The sequence below is a fragment of the Corythoichthys intestinalis genome, chromosome 3 (genome assembly GCF_030265065.1).
Source record: "Corythoichthys intestinalis isolate RoL2023-P3 chromosome 3, ASM3026506v1, whole genome shotgun sequence".
NCBI classification, from domain to species: Eukaryota; Metazoa; Chordata; class Actinopteri; order Syngnathiformes; family Syngnathidae; genus Corythoichthys; species Corythoichthys intestinalis.
This window is the reverse complement of record NC_080397.1, coordinates 51867389-51893824: the sequence shown is the minus strand read 5'-3', so window position 1 is coordinate 51893824 and position 26436 is coordinate 51867389. Positions and strand designations below refer to the sequence as shown.

Here is a 26436-nt window from a genome sequence, read left to right as displayed (position 1 = left end):
GGCGGTATGCACCTGATAGTTTCTTTCAATCCGCCATTAAGCTAAATTTTGGAGTTTTTGACTGCAGTCAATTTTATTGCTTGTTGCTGCAGTCAATTTTATTGCTTGTTTTTTTTTTCATTCTGCAAAGTTTGAAAATAAACTTTAAAATAAAACTGAGCAGTCAACTGAGCAACTGAGTAGTTACTTTTCTGGTTCCCAGGTCTCTGTGTGTATGTATGTATATACAGGGTTGGACAAAATAATGGAAACACCTAACGTTTTGGTATCATAATCCTTGAACATAATTGTTAAAGAATGGCATGAGGAACATTGTAATGAAGTTGAGCATTTCGTATCCCCAGACAATCCCCAGACCTCGACATTATTGAGCATTTATGATCAGTGTTAGAGATTTAATTAACACATCGATTTCCACCCCCATCGTCAAGAGTTAGAGGGTATTCTAAATGAAGAATGCCTTAAAATTCCTTTGGAAATAATTCACAAGTTGTATGAATCAATGACTCTGAGAATTGAGGCTGTAATTGCCGCAAAAGGCGAACCTACACCATATTAAATTAGTTTTTGTTGATTTGTTTAAGGTGTCTCCATTACTTTATCCAACCCCTTTATATACGTACATATCTCACATTTTTGCATCGGGAGAAAATACTTTTATTTTTTACAGCAAGTACTTTTTCTTGAGTAATTTTTTTCTTAGGTACTTGTACTTTTACTTAAGTATTTTTTTTAACCTGTATCTGTACCTTTACTTAAGTAAAAAAAAAAAAAGAAAAAAGAAAAAAGAAAAGTAAATACTTCATCCACCACTGCAAAAGACAACATAAAAGTTAAAGGTCCGGGCTCCAGCATCCCTGCAACACCCGTGAGGATAAGCAGCATGAAAGAAGGAATACTGTCTACAAATCTATTCAATCGAATAAAACTCTAATTCGTACTAATGCTAATCTCATGTAATTTGAATTTTATGTTTTTTCCTCCAACATTTAAATTACACAATGTTTTAAATCTTACACTTCTTTAAATATGAAACTTTTATACGATAAAAGGACAAATTCATTAAATTACATTGTTTCAGTTAGCACAATTAACAATAAACAGTGAAACCTAGAGCACACTAAATGTCAGTACTAACATCGGTAATTAATTGGCCTGTGCCAGATGACTTCAGTTTACAAACAACACTATTCACACTCTTCATCTTCATTTCATTTATGGGCAGTTTTCACTTGACTCCAACATAATGTAGACAGCATGCAAACTCAAAAGCAAGAAAGGATTGTCTGTATGACACCAAAAAGCATGTTTATTTCATATTTCACGTGGTGTTCTATGCTCCTGAATGAAATGGACCGCTTGGATGTGTGTGGAAGCGATCGTTTTAGATATAATTTTTGAATCCCGCGCCATGAAAATGAGTGACTTCCGGCTTCAGTCTCGGGTTTAGGATGAATGCGAATGTGACGTCATCCGAGTCAGCATCTCACAATACAGAGTTGCTCTATAGCATGCAGATGGACTGCGGATTCAGCTGATTTTGCGGATTTAATTTGTTTATTTTTCGCATTACGCCAGCCACACGGCTGCAGAAAATTGTTGCTGCACCAGGGAAAGGCATGTGAGTCTTTTTGAGTTTCAAAAGGTTCCCATTCACCGCAGATAATCCCAAAGCAAGCCCTACTACTGTGGAACCATTGGATTTACGAGGAAGTGAGTAAACATCGTATTTTGTATTATGTCAAATACTGGGATCATGGCACACATTTTAATACGGAGGTGGCTTGCATTTTGCAGCTGATTTTCCACCGAGAATGCCACTCGACCGATTACTGGCGGCTTGTTTGCACACACTCCTCTGTAGTCGGTTTATTGCCCTCTTCGTGTGCCCAGTGTTCTGTCAAATTTTCAACCCATCAGAAATTGCAACTTTGTGTTAAAAATGACCGCGAATACAGCTATTACAAAGTAAACACTACAAGCTTTCTTTAAATAACGGACGGACATCTAGAAAAGCTCTCTTCAGACACATCCTGCCATGTTAAATGCACAACAACTGCAGCCGCTCTCGTATGACCCTCTCACTGTTTACGTCTTCGCCGTGTAGTAAAGTATTATTTTACACCATATTCGTGTTGACCATGTGGCAGCTAGGCGCTCCTCCTCCGGTCATTGTCCAGCTGCTTCCCCGCAAACGAGCCCTCTGCCCGCAGCAGGGGAACGACGGGCTCTAACTTGCTCGCCGCCAGGCGGGTTGCCGATCGGCGAAGACAACCGACCACCCCGCCACTGTGTGAAATGATTCGGGCTAGTTTTGTGTGATTTTTCGCTTCAAAGACTTTGAAACATCACTCGGTTTGGGTTAGCATGTCGGCTAGCTCTCACGCCTCTTGGTTTGTTTACATTCTTCGAAGCCGGAGCATGGAAATGACAAAAGCACGACGAACTACGGTGGAATAAAATATCGTTCGGGAGGTGCGACAGTAAAGGTGAAGTCGACAGTTTTGACCATTATGGAGTAATTTTGCCATGTCGTACTGAATAAATGCATTTTTATTATTTCATATTTAATTTAGCACAAGACTGTTATTTGTCATGACCATACCATTTATTTAGCAATTGGGGAAAAATACTTCTATAAAAATTATATCCTGCAAAAATATTGGCGAGACTGAAACAATGACATTTTGCGGCTTTCTTCGTCGCATTTTCCTTGTTCTGAATAATTCCCCCTCAATGGGCTGAATTCTAAATCAGATGAAACCATGACCCTGCCGACGTCATTCTCCTGTTGGGGACGCTAGAGCCCTATAGACCCTACCCACCGACGTCACAAAATCACGTGATCGCTGTATTGTTCCGCCCCCTTGTTCGTCATTTTGTGTCTGTATTATCAATGGTCTCAATTGATCGAGCAATTTATAATGCATTTCATGGAAGACCCGGTGCTTTCGGATGCCGTAAACTCACTTGATGCGTTGCATAAAAGGCGTTATGTGGAAAAGCTTCAGTGTATCCATTCGCCAGATCCATATTTGATGCCTAAATCGATGTTTTTCGACCCGCTGTCTCTGCTAGCTACCCTGATATTTACAACTATCTTGTCCACACAAAATCAGTCTATTCTCACGAAAGTTTGAAAAACTTTAAGAGCTTGGAGGCTTATAAATACTTCGTTGCTGGTTGGGTGAAACAGGTCCTCGTCCACGAAAATTCGGCAGGAATCTATCTTGTGCTTGGAAAGGTGAGTTACGAAATTTTCAATTCAAAATCTTTTGTTCTTGCTAACATCCACTGTCAAGTCTAATGTATTTCATGTCATTTGTCAATGGAGCTAGGGCTTTTAATGTTTATATGGTTTAGCGATACCACTCTCACTACATACATACGTGTATGTTGTCGGCGATTAGCCTAGCAATGATCTTAATTGTGGTTGTCAGCCCAAAACCCTCTAAATATATATTAAATGCATCTTACCAGATATAAAATGACTACTACATAATCTGTGGTAATCGTGATATAAAATGACTACTACATAATCTGTGGTAATCGTTTGGAGCCCAGTTTTCTCGTCGAATTGCAGCAGCCCATCTCGCTCTCTCCTCTCCGGGTCTCTCGGAATCCGGTAGAACTTCAAGTCTCTCCGTCTATCTTCTCTGTTATTGCAACCGACCGCCACACACGCCTTCACCATTTTGATTATTAATGTTAACGAGCAGAAAAACACGCCTTAAATAGGAGGAATGTACGTAGCCGTAACAGGTAAACACGATGTGTTGACGGACTATTGGGCGGCACCAGTCAGGAGGGCGGAGTTGTGACGTCACGTGGGTAGGGTCTATAATGGAAGGCGTGGCTAAACGACAGATTAAAATACTAATTTCTCGTCATCTGCGCTTTGCCAAATTGTTGTACATAGTCGAATCGTCTCAAAATATGATTCTAGTTCACATAATAATGATATTTAAGACTTTTTTTTTGCCCTATCGTACGCACTTTTATTTTAACAATTACACTGCCTCTTAAATTCAAGACAAGGTGTATGATTTATGATCTATAAAAGTTCTGGTTTATGACCATCACAAAGTTAAACTATATACAGTAGATTTATAAAAAAAAAAAATAAAAAAAAATTAAATGTCAATAAATCAGAGCATGGTGTGAATTATTGGTTTGAAAATCAATGAAAAATTACTGTGGAAAAAATAAATAAATCAGCATTTCATCATTACACATTGCAGGAAACCGATCGAAATATGATATAGCTCATACATATTTTATATTTATTTAGATTTTATATTTTATTCTTGCAAGCCACTTTCGAGATTTTTTCACTTGTCCTGCACCATAAAGGGAGATGCTCCACAATTTCACTGTACAACCGTATAATGACAATAAAGGGCTATTCTATTCTATTCTATTCTATTCTATTCTATTCTATTCTATTCTATTCTATTCTATACGATGTTGAATTACCTGAGGTGTTGATGGGAACAAATAGTGGGTGGGGGTAGATGTGCACTCTGCATAAAGACAACGGACGCGCCCAAATGCGGAAGGATTTTCTATCGCAGCTGTTTGGGAGAGCTGTCAGCCAAAAGACTTTAAAATGATGCAGAGCACAGTGAAGAGCCTGAAAGTTACTTACAACGATGTCAGGGAAAATGGTACGTTTACGAACGGCGACACTCTGAATGGACAAGTCATTTTGGAAGTCACCAAAGACTGCAAAGTGGAATCGCTTTACGTCAAATTTAAGGCTAAAGCCGAAGTGATGTGGAGTGAGAGACACTACAAACATACTTATACTTACTACGACAAGAAGAAGTACTTCAGCCTCAAACATTACTTTATCCGGGATGGAAACGAAACCGGTAAGTGTTGCTTTTTTAAATTTATTTATTTATTTTTTTTTATAAATATTATTATGTGGGGGGAAGGGGCATTTTAATCAACGCTTTACTGACAGTGTATTTGTTTTTGATTATCTTTTATTTTTTTAACTTATTTATTTTTTTGGGGTGTTGGGTCCCACAGCCATCATTGTAGTGGTACAATGGTTAGTCATTTTCCTTTATTTTATTTTATGTCAAGGCATGTCTTACAGATACATCTGGTATCTCCTTTTTAATGGCTGGAATGGCAAAATGACTTGAGTAATAAGATTAGTACTCTGACTGGGTTTACTTAATTTAAAAAAAAAAAAAAAAAGTGTGTGCGTACGTCATCGACATGCTACGACAGGATAACATCGCAATGTTTGGTATGCACTTTTAAATTTTGCTGTATTTTCCATGGATTTCTACGACACTCATAAACATCTGAAAACGTAATTATCCATGTACCGCCAGCTGTCATCTTGAATGAGTCGCGTCTCTTTGGTGCTTGGGGCCTTGTGCACCCAGTGGCTATGGAAGAGACGTATACTAGTAGATTGGAGATAGCAGTTGGTCGAAAGCTGTGCATAACTAAAACTTGCGCAGCATAAGCGGATTTTAAGGGGGGGGGGGGGGGGGGGGCTGGTGGCCGAAAAGTGTCATTGCATGAAATTGACTTTCCTATACATATAAAAGTTGTAAAGCATTAAAACTGCAACAAAAATGAATGAAATGACAAAAAAATATATTTCTATAATGGGTCAAAATTATTTTTCGAACAGATCATGTGACTAGCACCTTAGATGGTCATTTGCTTTGCATATAATTAAAATAATAATAATAATAATAATAAAAATTAGGCGTGGGCAATTTTATTTTTCAAATGATTTTTTTCTTTGATCGAATTTTTTTTTTTTTTTTTGATTGAAGTAACTTTTTTTTTGCGGTTGAATGATTTACACACAAATGTCCTACCTATTATATGGCCCAAACACAAAAAGAATTGCTTCAATCAAAGAAAACTTTTTCAATGAAAAATTAATTGTTCAACTGCAAATTTTTCAAACAAAAATATTTTGTGGCATTCAAAACCGTTTGCTATTATTTAAATTTTTGTTTTTTTGATTGATGTGATTTTTCTTTTTGAAAATATTTTTTTTTAGGCAACTGATTTGATTAAATAATAAAGACAAAAATGTCCTAGCCAAAATGTGGCCCAAACACAAATCAACATTACTTCAATCAAAAAAGTTGCTTCAATTAAAAAAAACTTGACTCCAATCAAAAAAAAATTAATTTCAGAGAAAAATAGCTTTCACGTGCATTTTATTTAATTATTTTTATTTTATTTATTTTTTGTTTCAAATTTATTTTTGCATTCAAACACATTTTTTTATTGAAGGGACTTTTTTTTTTGGGGGATTGAAAATATAATTATTGATTGAAGCAACTTTTATTTTATTGAAGCAACTTTTTTTTTTTTTGGATTGAATAATAAAGACACAAATCTACCTCCATATGGCTCCGCCCAGGCGAAACAATTGTTGACTGGGGTAACTACATTGGCACGACACCGGCGGGCATACCATATTCAATGGATGACGAGCTTGGCGTCCTAAGCAGCCTGATTTAGAATTACCCTCAAGAATGATGGGAGATGAAAAACGCTCATTGTCAACTTAGTATTATAAATATTCTTGTAAGTTAATTTTATTGCTGACACTGCGTTTCGGTGTCATCAACATGTTGTGCCCCACCCCCCTCGCCCCAAAAGTCAAACTCCGCTTATGTTGCGCAGGCAGGAGCGCAAAATAAATAAAGACATATGTGTAGACACTACTGCTGGGCAATACAACAACATATACATATATCAACTAAATGATTGTAAACCTTATTATAAATGTAATTATTAAGTAATTTCCATCATTGACCATTTATGCTCAGTTGCTGACCGTATACAATAGTTTATATGTAGGGTTGATCATTCTCTTGGTAGTACCACAAAACGGCCACTAGATGCCCCTGTAAGGCATCAAAAATGTCTTCTGCAGTACAGTATTAGATCCCTTAATAAATTCAACCTACCCATCATTTTTAAAAACTGCTGGAGACTATCCCATCTAACACTTGACATGAATTAAATTACATTCTGGACTGGTTGCCACTTGGTCACATGGTTACATGCTGACATGAATGATGACCTCAGTTCATTCTGTTACTAATATTCCTCATGGAATATTCTAAGCTAAATTTACACGGACATATTTCATAATCACAATGCTATATTTCTATTACTCTCATCCTGTATACGGCGGAAAACACAGACAAGACTGAAAAAGCAGTTTCTGCTCTTGCACTCCTCTTTAAAAGAAACTGCTGTATTTTAAGCCAAAAGAACTGTTGTGTTTGATAGAACAATATGTCTATATGCTGCATAGCATATTCATGGCGCATTAAGTCCACAAACTATTTGTAATTTGTCCGTTTTACCCTGGAAACCCCCATTTACAGACGCCGTGCAACCGCTTTTGTTTCAACCCAGCCGTAAAAGAAGTTAATTATTTATTTTCATTATTCAAAATGTCTGTCATTTTTAGCTTCGAATCATTAATTGATGTCTAATATTTTGTTTTTTTAAAAAAACGACTTTAAAAGGTTATTCACTCGCATATTTTAAACTTTTAAACAAATGTCGTCACAATGAAAAAAATGGTGTCTGTAAAGAAGTCACGGATATCTACCTCATAACTATCGTTTAATTGTATTTTTTTTTTTTTGTTACTGTCGCATTTTCTCCGATATGTTAGATGATAATCGATCCAAAGAAAAAAAAAAAAAAACTTTTAAAAGGGTAAATATATGAGAAATAAAATCTCGACCACTCCTTGATGTCTGCGATTTCTGCATCGCGAACCTTTGTTAAATTACCATGTTTCACCCATAAAATCCACAAAAAAATCCAGCTTAGGCTATTCACAGCTGTGTCTTGACACTCAGTAATACATGCTACATGGAGTTTTTGGATTGAAACAAGGTAAGTACCGATAATATGTCGTTAAGTCATGGCGTCTGTAATTCTGCTCTCGCGTGCTCTCACCTCCAGATAGGGTTTTGCTGTTTAAGAAAATGATTTTTTTTAAAAAAAGGCCCTCCTGTTCAAAATTTTTCTTCTCACAGAAAATTGAGATTTTAAGCTTTCCAATGATATTTCACACACGCATATCGGACAATTTTGAAATTTGGCCAAATTGAGGGTCTCAGAGCGGAACTTCAAGTCACCTGAGTGTTTTCCGTCATATGCTACCGTTTGTTTACACTTATTCATCCCCTCCCCCCACACACGTTTTACACAAGTTTGCTCAAAGCTGCTCATTATAGACATTCTTTTTTGCCCCGCACATGGAAAGGTGAGGCCCTCATCTGGAGTGAGCTCATCACCAAGGGGAGATGATCTTGCACTGAACCTCATTTTGCCAACTGTATTTTGCATTTTTGTAATGTTGCTAATATTTTTATTAAAACTACTGATGCTAAGCATTTCTCCACTCTCATCAAACACTTCTACTATACAGCATTAAAGAACCGGAAAAACAGCAGCTCCATTGCAGGATGGGTTGCTTTGTTTGCCCTGAGGCGCCGGAAAAAGGCTCCGGGTTCAGGAGACATACAGTAACAGTTCATACCACCACAGACTGAAATATTCCCGCTCTGATTGCAATAAAGTCAGGCACATGCACACCTAAATCATCAGTGACACTCAACTCGTGGTACATAAATTAAACAGTTAATGACAATTCGTAAATTATGGCGGCATGAACACAAATAGGGACTACAATTACAATGCGAAATAATTAGCCACTAACAAAAACAATAAAACATATTTAATAATAATATTTTACAAAAGGCATGCTCACTTCCCCTCTAGGCATGTGCTGGTATGAGATTCTGACGGTATGATAACCTTAAGCCGAAACATCACAGTACCATGGTATGGCAATCACAGGTCTAAAATGTGTTACTTTGAGATATCTGGGTTTATTTAAAAAAAAAAAAAAAAAAGTTTCCATTGAACAGGATTCTAATTTTTCAAAACATGTTAGCAAATTGGAACATACGTATAATGTTAAGTTAAATCAAAAAAAAATATATATATATACTAATAATAACTGAAATATTCTAAATTAAATTAAAATAAATGCAGTTCTTTAGGTGAACCTAAACCCACAACCATCGCTCAACATTATTACAACATACTACGTTTTACCACCGCTAGACACACTTAACATGCTGGAGTTAACTCTCATAGCTGTAGGATAACTTTGATGACAGTGTTTACTAACCTTTAGTTTTGTATAAATGCAAAATCATAATGGAGCTATTACCTCCTCGGCAGCCACCCTCCGCAAACATGTTTTACATGTCGGTTGAAACCTTCTCCTCTATGCTGTAGCTGTCTGTAACCTTTCTGTAGCCAAAGTATTCCCATACCAGCGATTTTGTTTTCTTCGAGTGAGGAAAAAAGTTCAGGAGTTTCACCTCCTCCAGCCATCTTGTAGCACAGCAGACTCACTGACACTGAGCAACAACCGGTGGGGAAGGGTTGAGCCTTGCAGCTGCAAGCGAGGCATTTCTCCATGCATTTTTGGGACATAAAAAATGTAGTGTAAAAGCGCTTTTGAGCGCCTTGAAAGGTGGAAAAGCGCTATATAAGTATAACACCATCTACCATTTACTATAAAAAATAACCAGTAACTTAGGGACAGTATGACAGAATTTTTTTTGCAGTTTTGAAACCTTGACGTACAACCTGTAACCGAGTGATGCATTCTGACTGCTACCTTTTAAAGGGGACAATAAGTAGAAAAGAGAGAGAAAATGTTTTTTTAAAATTAATTTTTAATTAAATGCTGAAGAGAACTAACTGCGATTACGATCCTGGAATTAAAGTGAAAAACAAACAGTACATGTGCCAGCTGCCTAATTGTTTAACTGCTGTCATAAAGCAATAAAACAATCAATAAAGCATGTGTGTGTGCAAGCTGATCCCTTTGTTGTGCACTACTGATGGAGCCCAGGCATGTACCACAATAAGAGGGAAGAAAAATAAATAGATCGAATTCTATTTACTTTTTAACCGCCTGGAGTAAAAAAAAAATAAAAAAAAAAACTCAATTTAATTCATTAAATCGCTTTATTAACCAGACCTACTGTATGCACACTAAACTATGGCAGTAACCTTACCGTATGTATAACAAAAGTAAAGTTTAACAAAGTGGATCCTTTTGAACGTGATATTCATGCATGACACAGCGTGCCTGCAAGTACCCGTATTCAGTGTTGTGAGTAACGCGTTAGTTAGTCACGCGTTACTGTAATCTGATACTTTTTTCAGTAACGAGTAATCTAACGCATTCATTTTTCTACACCAGTAATCTGATTAAAGTTAGTTTCCTTAGTGTCTCTGCGTTACTATTTTTTAATTGCCTCATAACGTATGAAGAATATTGTAGTCATGTACAAAAAGCATTTTGAATAGAAAATGTGAAAATAAAAGGTTCCCGGTACGTGTTTCCACGACAACCTCTTAGCTTTTTCCTGTTTTGGTCTGTGGTCTTTGTTGATCTGTGGATATCCATGAATGAAGGTGAGTATTTTTCCTTCATTCTGGAGGGTATCAGCAAAAGGTTGGACCCCCTACATGCGCGGCCATTTCGTAGCTTTGCCGTAGCAAGGACGGGCAGTCTACACTCTAAGTTGGCAAGCTTTGTTTACATCATATGCGTGTTGCACATTCATGCCGTGAGGTGATGTGTTCGTTTAGCATCTGTGGGATGTGTTGCAAGTCCGACTGAGTGTAAAGTGCTTAGTTGCCGCCACGTTTTGTGGCTAAATTGACCGCGTGTGTGTTGATAGGAGTGCTTCCGGGTTGTTAATGTGCACGGCTGCACGTGCATCCGCGCCCACCACCACCTTTGTGTTTATTGCACTGTACAATCCACTTATGTGTTGTTGATTATTGTGCCGTCAGTTTGCATTGCTTTACATTGGCACTGATATGCTGTTAACCATAACCCGAAATTCAGAAGTTTTGACATTAGGCTTAATCTTAGAGTTAGCGGGGTTTAATTGGTCGTTGGAGTTGGTTTCAACAAATTCCAAGCAGTTTGTCAGATATTTGTTAGTTTCAGGGCTCCAGAATGGCTAAGTTAGCGCAAAATTCTGATATTCCACTTGAAATTCAATCATCGGAAAGTCAATTACATGTGATGACATTTTTCTGTTGTCATTCTTATGTTGAGGCGGCAAAGGGAGAAAAATGGGTAAAAAGTAACTGATAGATTACTTTTAAAGTAACTTAGTTACTTTGATAATGAAGTAATCAGTAAAGTAACTAGATTACTTTTTTGAGGCGTAATCAGTAATCAGTAATTAAATTACTTTTTCAAGTAATCTGTGACAACACTGCCCGTATTGGCCCCAATATAAGACGGCCCTGATTATAACACGACCCCCTCTTTTTCAAGACTCAAGTTTGAAAAAAGACGTTTTAAACACTAAATTAATTTTTATACAGAAAATAATTACCGTACATCCGAAACAAATGATTATAACAATATATTTGAGAGAAAAAGCATGTTATTTTGCCTCTTTCAAATCTTAATATCTGAACATTTAAAAATGTAAACTAAAGTGCAATCACATTCATAAATGAATGGCTTCTGGTTTTTGAAATGTAAATAAACCAATCTATTGTGATAAAACAACAAAATTGCAAAACCTGCATTAACCATCAAAGTGAAGTCTAACTGTAACGGTAGTCTTGAAACAAATCTGAATCAGGAAAAACATTGCAATAAAATAATTCAAACTGGTTAAACTAAAAAGAGTAGCTGAGAGTTGTCATGACAGAACATCGCTGGCTTCAATTATATCTGGCGCCATCCAGCGTTGTGAATGGGAAGAGTAGCTGAGACCTGTCATGGCAGAACATCGCTTCAATGATATCTGGCGCCATCTAGCGTCGTGATTGGGTGACTCTAGACAGCGAATATGAGACGACCCCCTCTTTTTCAGTGTTATTTCAATGCAAAAAACACTGTCTTATATGTGGGCCAATACGGTAATACAAGAACCCAGTACTCTATAATGGAACAATATGTTTAGTTTCTCTTTATGTCATTAAAACTGTTAACCAAAAATCCTTCTAATGTATGATGTCTGCATATTGTGTGACACCTGTGAACAAGAATAAAACCAGATTCTTTTTTTTTTTTTTTTTTTTTTTTAAATAATAATTGTGAAAAAATAAGACAGTTTTAGGAGTTTAAGAGATTGGGGTGAGGTTTGCAAAGGTGCTTCCCTATGGTAAAGCTTTTTTTTTTTTTTTTTTTTTTTTGAGATTCAATGCATTACACTCTACCACCTTCCTACTTTAATTTATTCTTAAAAGATTTAAGCATATTTAATTAGTTTCATTGTTTTCTCCTTACCAGATGGAAATCAACTGTTGAATGAAAATGGCAAAACATGTAAGTTTCTAATAAAATATGTATTTTTGTTGTTAAGCCAGTAAGTTTTAATATGGGTCCATTTTGTCTGCCTGCCCACTATTCCTGACCGTACAGTATGTATTGTGTTTTTCAGACAGTGATTTACTTCCTCCAGGATCTCATGTCTTCCCCTTCACCTTTCAAGTCCCTTTGCAGTAAGTAATCTTGCAGCATTATCTGAAGCGTTATTGATTCACTGTAAATGTTGAATATGCCAAAACAAAAACAATTGAACACTTCCATAGACAAAAAAAATAATGTTATTAGTGTTTGATTTTAGATTTGTTTGAAAGTAATGGTTTTTTTATGGTCTCCATTAGAGAAATACCGTCCTCCTTCAGTGGTTCGGTTGGTGAAATTGTGTACCAGCTCGAGACCAAGCTGTGTAGATCCATGAGGTTCAGAACAAAAGAAACCCTCAAGATTCCCTTTGTGGCAACAGTTGCCCCCGACACGTTGGCACAACTAATGATGGTAAGCTCAGATACCAACATTTACAAGCAAAAATTAATCAGGTTTTATCAGCCAGAGGTTGTGCTACTTAATACTAGAGATGTGTTTTGATTGTTATTTCTTTGTTTGTTTCTCATGATTCCATATTTTTTTTTCATCAGAATGGAGTGATTCCATATATATTTCCCTGCACTTGCTCTATAAAAGTAACATTTACTGACCACCACAATGTTTTTTCTTCATTTCTTTTAATGTTTCTAAATGCTAAATAGTTGCACTTTTGAACTAATTCATTATTTTTTCAAGCTTTTTATCTGAGTTTGTTCTACATGATAAAATGTCTGTCTGAGTGAGTGCTCGTCCGAGACTGTTGATTCCATACTTTTTGCTAGGGGTTGTATATTTGCGTTCTTTCAATGCATACAGTATGGACAGAGCTTGTGTTGCAAATAAATATTTGTCTCTTTGTTTTGCCTCAGACACCTCAACAGGATTTTAAGGATAAAAACATGCATGTGTTCAGCTCGGGAGCTGTGGCCATGGATGTCAAGATTGAAAAATCTGGTGTCTTCCAAGGTGGGACCACACAGTGATGTTGACTTAACGTCTACAGTTTGGGCTATAGTGACTCCATGCTGGTATTGAATGTGTTATAGGAGAGGCTTTGCAGATTTCAGGCTCCATTCAGAACAACTCCTCTCGTGATATCACACCTAAGTACTGCATTTACAGTAAGCACAGCTTCTTTGCAAGGGGGAAGAGAAAGCTTGATACTAAAGACCTCTTGAAAGAGGTGGGAGAGCCTATCCCTCCATCAGCCAGTGTAACAATCAATAAGGTCATCACAGTTCCCCCGTATGTGAAACCCTCCATCCTCAACTGTGAAATCATCAAACTGGAGTACAGACTCAGGGTAAGTCAATTTATTCACATAATCATACCACCAATAAAATGTGTTATTATTATTATTATAGTTATAATATATATATATGGCGGAAAACACAGATAAGACTGAAAAAGCAGTTTCTGCTCTTGCACTCCTCTTTAAAAGAAACTGCTGTATTTTAAGCCAAAACAACTGTTGTGTTTGATAGAACAATATGTCTGTTTGCTGCCATAGCAGATTCATGGCACATTAAGCCCCCGAACTATTTCTAATTTGCCCATTTTACCCTGGAAACCCCCGTTTACAGACATCGCGCAACCACTTTTGTTTCAACCCAGCCATAAAACGAAGCTAATCAATTATATTCATTATTCAAAATGTTTGTTGTTTTTAGTTTAGAATCATTATTTGATGTCTCATTTTTCATTTAAAAAAAAACAAAAACAAAAACAGACTTTAAAAAATTATTCACTCGCATATTTTAAACTTTTAAACAAATTATGTCACAATGGAAAAAAATGGCATCTGTAAAAAAGTCACGGATATCTACCTCATAACTATTGCTTAATTGTATTTTTTTTTTTTGTTACTGTCGCATTTTCTCCGATATGTTAGATGATAAATAATCGATCCAAACAAAGAAAAAATTGAAAAAAAAAAAAAACATTTATAAGGGTAAATATATGAAAAAGAAAATCTTGACCACTCCTTGATATCTGCGATTTCTGCATCGCGACCCTTGTTATATCACCATGTTTCACCCATAAAATGGCCCAAAAATCCAGCTGTGGCCATTCACAGCTGTGTCTTGACACTCTGGTGATGCATGCTACATGGAGTTTTTGGATCGAAACAAGGTAAGTACGCGATAATATCTCATTATAATCATGGCGTCTTTAATTTTGCGCTCGCGTGCTCTCGCCTCCAGTTCGGGTTTTGCTGTTTATTTTTTTATTTTTATTTTTTTTTAAATGTCCTCCCATAGGCGGAGTTTGACTTTTGGGGTGGGGGTGGGGGGGCACAACATGTTGATGACCCCGAAACACAGTGTCAGCGATAAAATTAATTTACAAGAATATTTATAATAATAAGTTGAAAATGAGAATTATTTTGTTTCCCATTGTTCTTGAGCGGAATTCTAAATCATGCTGTTGGCACTACAGCTATACTTTTCGCCAAGATCATCATCCAATGAATATGGTACGCCCGCCGGTGTCGTGCCAATGTATTTACCTCAGTCAAAAATTGTATCCCCTGGGCGGAGGCATATGGAAGTAGATTTATGTCTTCATTATCCGATCATAAAAAAAAGTTGCTCCAATCAAAAAAAAAAGTTGCTTCAATCAAAATATATATTTTCGATTAAAAAAAAGTCACTTCAATAAAAAGAAATGTGTTTGAATGCAAAAATAAATCTGAAACAAAAAAAATGCATTTGAAAGCTATTTTTATTTGAAATTTTTGTTTGATTTAAGTCAATTTTTATTTTATTTTTTTGAAGCAACTTTTTTGATTGAAGTAATGTTGTTTTGTGTTTCGGCATCATTTTGGCAAGGACATTTGTGTCTTTATTATTCAATCAAAAAATAAGTTGCTTCATACAAAAAAAATATATTTTCAAAAGAAAAATCTCTTCAATCAAAAAAAAAGTTCAATCATAGAAAAAAAGTTTTTGAATGGGGAAAAAAATATTTGAGACTCAAAAATTTGCATTTGGACACTTAATTTTTCATTTAAATGTTTTTTTTCTTTGATTTTATCAATCCTTTTTGTGTTTGGGCCATATTATGCGCAGGGCATTTGTGTCTAAATCATTCAATCCCCACAAAAGTTGCTTCTAATAAAAAAAAATTTTTTTTTTTTCAATCAAAGAAAAAAATCATTAGAAAATAAAATTGCCCTCCCTCATCATTTTTTTTTTTGGGGGGGGGGGGGGGGGGGGATAATAGGGGATAATATGCAAAGCAAATGACCGTCTAAGGTGCTAGTCACATGATCCGTTTGAAAAATAATTTTGATCCATTATAAATATCGTTTTTTTTTTTGTGTCCATTTCATTCATTTTTGTTGTTTGTTTTCTTGCTTTACAACTTTATATATATATATATATATATACAGGAAAGTCACATGCAATGAAACTTTTCGGCCACCGGGGGGGAGACATTAATTTTGGTCAACAGCAGAGGAGGCTATTGTTCAACATGATGGCACTCTGAGGTTCCATGAATGATCATGTAATGTTTAGTCCACAAACACAATATTAATCAGAATTCTGTCACAAACAACCACTAGTGAGGGTGCATTCAATTTATTCTTGTATGCCAAAAAGGCTTATTTTATATATACATTTATAAAATGACTCAAACTTCAACACTCAATTTCTTTTTTTTTACTAATAAATTCACTATACTGCAATTGGGTAGCGAACAGTTCAGGTGGTACCCTGCCTACTGGCCATAGGTGTCTGCGATAGGTTCCAGCACCCACTTGATCCTTAAATGATGAATGAGTGGAGCTTACAAAACATATTCTTTGCTTGAAAACATCAAACTTGCATTCATTTTCACAAATATTAATCCATTTGTAAACAATTTGAATCACTAAATTTACCTAGAATACCCCTTTTTTCATTGCCAAAACTGATATAACCCAATTAGTTGAATTTTTCTTTTATCCCAGACAATAGTTATAGGTTGTTTTAATTACCTGACATGTTTCAGCGAACATCTTCAGCCTTCATCAGGGAGTTACTGGTGTGGGTGTGACGCGTCTTTATCAACTGATGGATAAAGGCGTGACTCACCTGTCAGATTGACACACCGTCACACCAACATCAGTGACTCTCTGATGAGGGTGGAAGTGTTCCCTGCAACATGTCAGGTAATTAAAACAAGCTATAACTATTATCTGGGATGAAAGAGAAATTCAACTAATCTATAAATAGAGACAAAATGAACTCAATTCAACTAACTGATATAACCCAATGTTGTAGTTATACCGTATGTTGGGCAGAGGGGGGTATTAACGCGTTACATGTACTCTTACATTTACTTAAGTAACCTTTTGAGAAAAATGTACTTCTAAGAGTAGTTTTACTAAGTTGTACTTTTTACTTTTACTTGAGTAGACATGTGATGAAAAAATGCTACTCTTAAGCCTGAGTTATGCTCCTGCGTTGCGATGATGGCGCAGCGACTACAGCGTCATTCGACATTCGACTGTTCTCCGGCCAGGTTCCACGTTGCTCTGTAATTAACCGCCAAGCCACTATAGGGGTGTTGTGTCATGTCTGTACAGTTCTGGGGCATGCTTGTTGACTTCCTCTTGTCTAGTTTAACGGAGAAAAAAATAAACAATGCAAGATGGAACGTTTGAATGTGGATCTTCAGCTCATCAACATTGAATAAATGTTGACCATACAAATGTTGAGGCGCAGGCGACGCAGAAGACTGTTTCGAGGCGGTCTGTCCAACTTTTGATGCCGCATAGAGTTCTTCTAGCCTCGGGTGAAAACCAGCTAGCTGTGGCGGCTAGCTTCAAACTGGCGTTGAGCATTTCATCCAGCGTTTTGTCAGTGGTCTGCAAAGCCCTCCAGCCCGATTTGTTTGCCGTGTCCTACAACCAGCATTCTGGCATCTATGGAACTTCCCAAACTGCGTTGGAAGCCTTGATGTTAACGTTATCATAAAAAGCACCGAGGCACTCTCAATAAGTGATGATGTATCGTGTGTGAAATGTCTGTTATTGAAAAAATTAAAGATCAAAACAACTCTTTTGACACCAAACCTGTGCTTTATTCTTCATATACTTGAAGTGTGACCCGTAAAGTCACAGACACAGCAAACATATGTACACGATAATTGATGAAGTGCACCAACAAAAAATTCGACATAAAGTGATAAAAAGCTGGCAGTTTTTGGCCGACTGGGTCACCTCTTCGTGTGGCCACTCGATTCCGAACACACACGTCTCGGTGGTTCTTCCATGTTTTTTATTCAATCGCTGACCTTGCCATTTGACAAACTTTATGATGTTTTGATGAGACTTGCTTTTCGATGATACTCCCGTCGGCTTGGTCCATTTTTGTGTCTAGAAAAATAATGTTTTACAATGGCGGTGATTTCGCGCTGAACCGGAAACAACAGTCTGAGCGAACAAATCACAGTCCATTTCCGCCACGTCATATGCGTTGACGTGACGCCAGGGTTTGAAAAATCAATAAGAGCGCGGCAGGCTACAGCGCAGGGTCGTAAATCGGGTCTTCCTTGACGGCGCAGGTCTGACGCAGAAGTATAACTTGGCCTTTACTCTGCTACTTTGGGCTACACAGGAGTCGTTACATTTTTCATTTTTATTCTACATTTTAGATTTTTTTTTTATTTTTTGCTAGCGATCCCAAGAGTAGCTCTACCAATTTCACCAATGAGACGTCGCAACAATAATCACATGACTTCATTCTACCAATCAGACGCACGCTACTCGTTAGGACCAGACCTGGTTACCAAACCATCTGTGTCGCTGCTTTGGACATAGAAATGTACTGCTGTATTCCGGTCAAACCAACATTCTAGCTGGCTAAAATGATTCAATAATACCATATTTGGGTAAAAGCATTTGCAAGGGTGGCAACACTCAGCCTTCTTCTCAAGCTTGCTGATGATCACGTAACAGGTATGCTTAATTATATCCAAAATTGGAAGTCAGGGGTCTATTTTGACACATTTGAAACAGTTCCCTTCATGTCAATCATGTTTGAATTATTTTTTCTTTAAATAAATGTTTTATCCTATATTTATGGGGCGCCGTTTGTAAAGCAGCACATGCTGAAAATTACGACAACATTTTCTCACATTTAGCGCCACACAGTGTTTAAAATGGTGTGAAATTTTTAGTCACTTTTTTTTTTTTGCACATTTACAACATTATTTAGCAACTTAAATATTTATTTTTAATTAAGACGTTTTGGACCTTATTGTTTAAATTCAGAACTAAATATTTAATTTAAATCTTAAATTTATATCCTATATCCTAAATGTTAAATCAGGAAACGGTCGGAACGAAATATTAAGCTTAATTTGCAAATTCACATGATTGGAGACCGGAAGTAACAAAATAAAAGCTGCTGGAGCAGCTCAGACTGTCTGTTTACGTTGCTTGAAAATGAATAAAACCTACTCAACGGTGGCAAGTCTGCTCATGGACATAAGTCATTGTGATAATAACAATATATAGGTAAAATACATATTTTGGAGAAACTATTTAAAGAGTATTTTATGTGCTCCAGCTTTTATTTTGTCTTTTCCGGTCTCCAGTCATGTGAATTTGCATATTAAGCTAAATATTTAGTTCCAACTGTTTCCAGATTTAGCGTTTAGGATATAGGATATAATTAAAGATTTAAATTCAATATTTAGTTCTGGATTTAAATATTTAGGTCCAAAACTTATTTTAAAATGAATGTTTAAGTTGCTCAATAAAGTTGTAAATGTGCAAAAAAAGTGACTAAAAATTTCATACCACGTTTTAAACACTGTGTGGCGCTAAATGTGAGAAAATGTTGTCGTAATTTTCAGCATGTGCTGCTTTACAAACGGCGCCCCATATATATTCAGTTTCATTAATTTAGGAATTAAAGTTTGCTGTGGATCTTAATTTGTAGAAAGTATTTATCTTTCCAATCTTTCTATGCTCCAGGAAATAGCCTTCTATCTAACACATAGATAATGAAGAAATAGATATATTTTTTAATATGGATTTTTCCTTTATTTATTTATTTTTAAATTCAGAGTGTACTTGAATGGACAATGAACTTAGCCTTCAACAAGTATACAAACATGACTGCATTGATAAAACAGCATTTTCAAAACATTTTGATGGCCTTGATGGCTTTTGTGCAGTCCAGGATACTGTGTACGATACTGTACAGTGGGGCAAAAAGTATTTGGCAGTGATAGAGTGTACAAGCTCTCTCACTTAAATTGGATGAGAGGTCAGTAGTCAACTTATCTAAGAAGCTGGATGCCGACCGCGTGGGGCCGCGTAGCTAGTTAGCATGCAGGAGTCTCATTCGTTATCGGAATTAACCATACAAATCGCTCCACCAACTAAGAACGGCCATGCTATAATTTTTAAACAATTTATTTGTATAACAGTGCAGAAATTGGCAAATGTAAAATGTAATGTTTTCTAATATAACCTCAGTAATGACGATGACAGAGGTCAAACATTACCTGTAGTTCTGGACCAGGTTTTGGCGCGGCACTCTGCAGCAGGTATTTTGGCCCACTAGCTACAAGAAAACTGCTCCAATTGGGTCACGTTTGAGGGGTATGAACGGTAAAAGCATGACTTAGCTCATTACACATACTCTGTGTTCAATAAGATTTTATCTGTGTTATGGCTCATTATCATGTTGCAAGATCCATTGACTGTGATTGACATGATTTTGACATTCTGCAGCACATTTCTTGCTAATTTACCTGGATAGTCTCAAGAATTCCTTGTGACCTGAACAGATTCAAGTTATATTTACCTTTCTTACAGTGACTTTTGTTTTCCACAGGTGTATTTGGATGTAAAGTATTCTTCAGACCCAGAGGTCAAATTTCCCATTACCATTCTTCCAGGCTTCCAGGCATCTGCCATGGCAGCAAACATGCCTTCCACTTCTACTGGATTTGAATTTGCATCACATGGATACCAAAACCCACCGGCCTTTGATACTTTTTCAACACCACAACCGTTCAATCCCCCACCTTCTTATGGAGGTCATGGAATGTACCCTTCTTTGATGGATTTTGGTAGCAAACAGTGATTGGTAATGACGTTCTCTAGATTTGTTTACATTTGGGATGTTCCGATCGCATATTTTTCCATCTGAGTCACCTGATTTTTAGAATCTGCCGATACAGAGTCCTGATCAGATAACGAAAAAAATATATATATACCGTATTGGCCCAAATATAAGACGGCCCTGATTATAAGACAACCCCCTCTTTTTCAAGACTAAAATTTGAAAAATAACTTTTTGAACACCAAATTATTTTTATACAGAAAATAATTATAGTACATCTGAAAAAAATGATTATAACAATGTTATTTTGCCTCATTCAAATCCTAATATCTCAACATTTAAATATGTAAACTAAAGTGCAACTACATTCGTAAATTCATTTATTTGTTTTTGAAATGTAAATAAACCAATCTGTCGTGATTAAAACAACAAAATTGCAATAACTGCATAAACCATCAAAGTGAAGTCTAACTAACTGGTCTTGAAACAAATCTGAATAAGGAAAAATATTGCAATAAAATAACGCAAACTGGTTAAACTTGAGACTAGCTGAGATCTGTCATGACAGAACATTGCTTCAATGATATCTGGCGCCATCTAGCGTCGTGAATGGGTATAATGTCTGGACCGCGAATATAAGACGACCCCCACTTTTTCAGTCTTATTTCAATGCAAAAAACACCGTCTTATATTAGAGCCAATACGGTACATATGAAAAAATTAGGACTCCCCATTAAATATTTCTTTCCTTACTAAGAAATGCTCACATATCGATGTCTGATCTTGTTTTATCTCTGGAGAGAAAGTGACTTTATTGCGGGTAAACAACAAAAATTAACATTGTTTTACTCATTAAACCAAATATATAAAAAAAAATGCATATTCCAACTGAGGAAAAAGTTGGGACACCTGATAGATAGTATTACCCCCTTTGGCTGAACTGCAGTGAGACGCTTTTTGTAGCCATCTACCAGTCTTTGACATTGGTCTGAAGAAATTTTGCCCCATTCCTCAATGCAGAATACTTTTAACAGTGAGTGACTGTTGAAGTGAGAGAAAACAGCATGGTGAGATCAAAGGACCTGTCTGAGGCCTTCAGAAAGAAGATTGTAGACGCTTATGAGTCTGGTAAGGGATTTCAAAAGACCTCAAAACAATATAAAATCAGCCATTCCACGGTCCGTGAAATAGTGTACAAGGGGGGGAAATTCAAAACAATTGCCAATATGCCAAGGTCTGGCAGACCGCAAGGTGCTAAAAGAAGTCTCCAAAAACCCTCAAATGTCATCACTGGACCTACAGCAGGCTCTTGCTACTGTTGATGTGAAAATGCATGCCTCTACAATCAGGAAAGAGACTACATGAGTTTAACCTTCATGGAAGGTGTGCAAGGAGGAAACATTTGCTCTCCAAGAAGAAAATGAAGGCCAGACTGAAGTTTGCCAGAGTGAATGTAGACAAAGACCAGGACTTCTGGAATAATGTTCTTTGGACAGATGAATCTAAAATTGAATTATTTGGACACAAGAACAGAGGACATGTTCGGCGTAAACCCGAAACAGCAATACAGGAAAAGAACCTCATACCAACTGTGAAGCATGGAGATGGAAGTGTCATGGTTTGGGGCTGCTTTCCTGCAACAGAACCTGGCCAGATCACCATGATAGAATCCACCATGAATTCTATCGTGTATCAGAGGATTTGAGGAACATGTGAGATCATCTGTGAAAAAATTAAAGCTGAAGCGAAACTGGACCCTGCAACATGAAAATGACCCAAAACATACCAGTAAATCCACCAAGGAATGGTTATTTCAGCCAAAGGGCGTAATACTAGCTATTAGGTGGTAGGGTGTCCTAACTTTTTCCTCAGTTAGCATTTTTGTTGATATATTTGGTTTAATGAGTGAAACAATGTTATTTTTTGTTGTTTCTTTTCAGAGATAAAGAAAAACAAGATCAGACATTGATTTGTGAACATTTTTTCGATAAAGAACTGAATATTTAATGGGGAGTTTTTTCACCTGACTGTATATATATATATTTTTTCAACAAAAGTTCCAAACATGTTACAGTATTCCCTCTTACGCTTTTTCCGGGAGTCTTGCGGAGTATAAGACGTACCGTATTTTTCGGACTATAAGTCGCGTTTTTTTCATATTTTGGCTGGGGGTGGGAATTATACTCAGGAGCGACGTATGTGTGAAATTATTAACACATTATGATATCATTTCACATGTTATTTTGGTGTTTTGGAGTGACACTGATGGTTTGGTAAACTTGTTAGCATGTTCTTTATGCTATAGTTATCTGAATAACTCTTAATAGCTATGGCCACCTTCGCCTTCTGTCTTTGGCAATGTGTGTTCAAATGTATTATTGACTTTTTTTAATATTGAAATGCATGCTTTTAGTTTGTGGCGCTTTCACGCTCACGTGTGGACGCACTCGCACTTGTTTACGTGAAGAGCGCTCACACGCTAGAAGAAGACGGACAAATACGTAGCTCTGAGTGAGTGGGTGATTAGCGAGAGAGAAACACGGCTGCGAACCTACGTTCATTGTTTATGCTTTTAAAATATCTCTACAGAGGCAACGCCTGTGTGTATCTTTTCTGTTGTTGTTGTGTGTTTTCCACCAGCAATCGGACACTTAGAGCCAGTTGTGTGGGTGTTTGAACGATGTGCTAATGCTAGCGGACGCATGCTAACCGTTTATGTCATTGCTGTAAAACAACCTAATTATCATTTCTTAACGTTGATGCGAACCTATTTGGTATCGAGGACCAAATTGATTCAGCAAATTATACGGACGTCCAGCATCGTCATTTGGGAGTTCGCTGTATAAACAGGACCGAGCCGTAGCGTCCTGGTGATGACAGTATATTCGCATTTCGTTGTTCATGCACTGTACACTGTACATTTATTCAACATGTTGTTCTCGATTGTATTTTTATATAAAATTGCCTTTCAAGATGTATTCTATGTGTTGGATTTGATCCTCTAAAAATGCGATTTATATGTTTTTTTCTCTTCGTTGGGCATTTTATGGCTGGTGCGACTTATACTCAGGTGCGACTTGTAGTCCGAAAAATACGGTATATATTTTTATTTCTATTATTTATATTGCAATGCCATTGTATTTCTGGATTATTATGTTACTTTTTAGTTCTTAATTTTTTTTTTTTTTTTTTTTTTAATCATTGAAAACCCGATTCTTTTCACAAGCTTCAGATCCTCTGAAAAATGGCGCGATCGGCAGATTTTCGATCACGTGACTGGTTAAAAGACATCCCTAGTTTACATTTCGTTACTGATTAAATGTTAACCTGTTACCGTACATTTAAATGTGACTCTTGGATATGTTTGAGTTGTCAGAAAAGTTCCAGGGGCTTCATTTATGAACCATGCACCCTTACAAATAGGAACCTGTTATGCAAAGATTTTGAGGTAGAATACTGGAACTACAGTACAGACAGTATAAAAAGCTAATATTTGGATATGAGCCTGTTCATCTGCCAATAATTATCTTTGAAAAGTGAAACTTCAAAAGTGTGTAGAAAAATTAATTTAACATTTTAAAGATGAAATTTTAAATTATCCAGTTCGAGGCAGTCTTAAGTTTCTGACTTATTAAGGGAATGATCCCATTATTGTAATGTTTCATCATATTGTTTCTCCTCCAATAAGTACCTCAATCTCTGTCAGAGTAAATCACTGTTCTTCACCCTTTTTTCAATGGTTTTGGGGAAGGAAAAAGCACATTCACTCTTTAGACTTGGTGCTAAATTATTTCAGTAATAATAGTACAAATACTTAAAGACACGTGGAAATAAATAAAAAAAAAATCTTGTCTTGTCTCCATCTTGGATTGGCCCTCACAGGATTTTCAATCAATACCAGCACTGATCTGCTATTCTTCAACTTTATTAATAATCAAAAAAAGGCACTGCAGAAGGTTAAACAACACATATCTTTAATTCTTGTTACTAAACTTCTACCACAGCTATAAATGACCTCAATCTTAAAAACATAAACACAGCTAACCCGACTTTGACCGCGTAAAATTTTGTTTATTTAAACAGAAATGTATTGTAATACAATGTGGATGCCAAGAGTCACAACATCAACTATCAAATAAATTGACAATTTATTTATTAGTAGGCATTATTGTTGTTTATCTTTGTTGATGGCTAATTGCTAACAATATCATGGATAACAGAGGCAGATCCGTTCGAATCTGCACGGGTTGCACATTCACGCTTCCATTGGTTAAGAGTTGTGTGCTAATTAGGGCTGTCAAACGATTAAAATTTTTAATTGAGTTAATCCCAGCTTAAAAATTAATTAATCGTAATTAATCGCAATTCAAACCATCTATAAAATATGTCATATTTTTCTGTAAATTATTGTTGGAATGGAAAGATAAGACACAAGACGGATGTATACATTCAACATACTGTACATAAGTACTGTATTTGTTTATTATAACAATAAATCAACAAGATGGCATTAACAACATTCTGTTAAAGCGATCCATGGATAGAAAGGCTTGTAGTTCTTAAAAGATAAATGTTAGTACAAGTTATAGAAATTTTGTATTAAAACCCTTCTTAATGTTTTCGTTTTAATATAATTTGTAAAATTTTCAATCAAAAAATCAACTAGTAGCACGCCATTGCTGATGTCAATAATTATACAATTCTCATGGTGCTGAAACCCATAAAATCAGTCGCACCCAAGCGCCAGCAGAGGGCGACTAAACTCCAAAGAATCTGAATCTGAAGCTGAACATCTTTATTTTGTTTATTGTCATTACACAAAGTGTCATGAAATTCAAAGCTGCCCCACAGAGTGCACACACACACCAAAAAATGGATTAAAAGAGTATGTACACAATAAAAACACAATAAAAAAGACTTGTAATAGTGGTACTCTTGCAGTATAGGTAAGGTGACGTGATAGTAGCGGTCAGTAATGAGTATTGGTTATTCACAGTGCAAAAAGTCACACGAGTAACAAGTGCACATGACACTGTGCTGTCATTTTAATCTGTTTGAGCGGGGCATTGCATTAATTGCGTCAAATATTTTAATGTGATTAATTAAAAAATGTAATTACCGCCCGTTAACGCAATAATTTTGACAGCCCTAGTGCTAACTGCTGAGCTAAATCGCCGAGCTGGCTACCAGCGACCAGCCAAGTCCGATGTTGTATGGAAAGCAGACAAAGTTCTTACTTTGAGACACCCTCCTAAACAGGAATCAGCACCAAGTGCATATGCTTCATTAAAAGACATTTTATCTATTATATACTGTAAGATGATGTCGGCTTATGTGTAACTGAATAGAAAAAAGGTTTATGGAAAAGCGAGATAATACTTGTTCACACTATTTTTATTTTGTCAGTGCATCCCTCTTGCAAAGTGCAGTACCACAAGCAGAACATTTATGTGGAAACTAAATTTGAATGAAAATAAATAAATGCAAAAATAAAAATCACAGTTCTAAATAGAAATGTTATTTAGATAAAAAACAGTTTGGAGGAAAAAAACATCGTGGGAATTGTATTTTTATTTTTTCATTTATTTTGCAAAAAATATTTGACGGTATTTACAGCAACAACGGCAAAAATCGAGTCCAGCACCAAAGTTCTAATTCGAATGTGTAAATTTTGTGGATATTAAATATTAATCATTGAAATGCTGTTTTGTCTTTTATTCATCATAAAGCTGACTATAAACACTGTACTCAAGCTTTTTCGTCATAGTTGTTGTAAATTCTTTTCTACTCTGTCCTTGCTCAATAGTTCGTATACAATATAATTTTTTTGTGCAATCAATAATTTGCATGATTGTTTCTGTACAACTTACCTCAATA

At 36.2% G+C, this 26436-nt stretch overlaps 1 protein-coding gene across 1 annotated transcript; it reads left to right on the top strand.

Moving 5' to 3' along the window:
* Nucleotides 1–4565: 4565 nt before the first annotated feature.
* LOC130914035 (arrestin domain-containing protein 3-like) lies at nt 4566–26436 on the top strand. Its single transcript, XM_057833091.1, has 7 exons — nt 4566–4874; nt 12371–12406; nt 12522–12582; nt 12748–12901; nt 13360–13456; nt 13537–13793; nt 20329–26436. Exons 1-7 carry the CDS (start codon nt 4610–4612, stop codon nt 20578–20580), a joined length of 1122 nt encoding a protein of 373 aa, XP_057689074.1. The 5' UTR covers nt 4566–4609; the 3' UTR covers nt 20581–26436.

Bases quoted from the DNA above. Each gene is read 5' to 3' on its own strand.
- LOC130914035 (XM_057833091.1), top strand. From the start codon at position 4,610: ATGATGCAGAGCACAGTGAAGAGCCTGAAAGTTACTTACAACGATGTC. The intron at 12,407-12,521 runs GTAAGTTTCTAA...TGTGTTTTTCAG, and splicing joins GAATGAAAATGGCAAAACAT to ACAGTGATTTACTTCCTCCA. The intron at 13,457-13,536 runs GTGGGACCACAC...AATGTGTTATAG, and splicing joins AAAATCTGGTGTCTTCCAAG to GAGAGGCTTTGCAGATTTCA.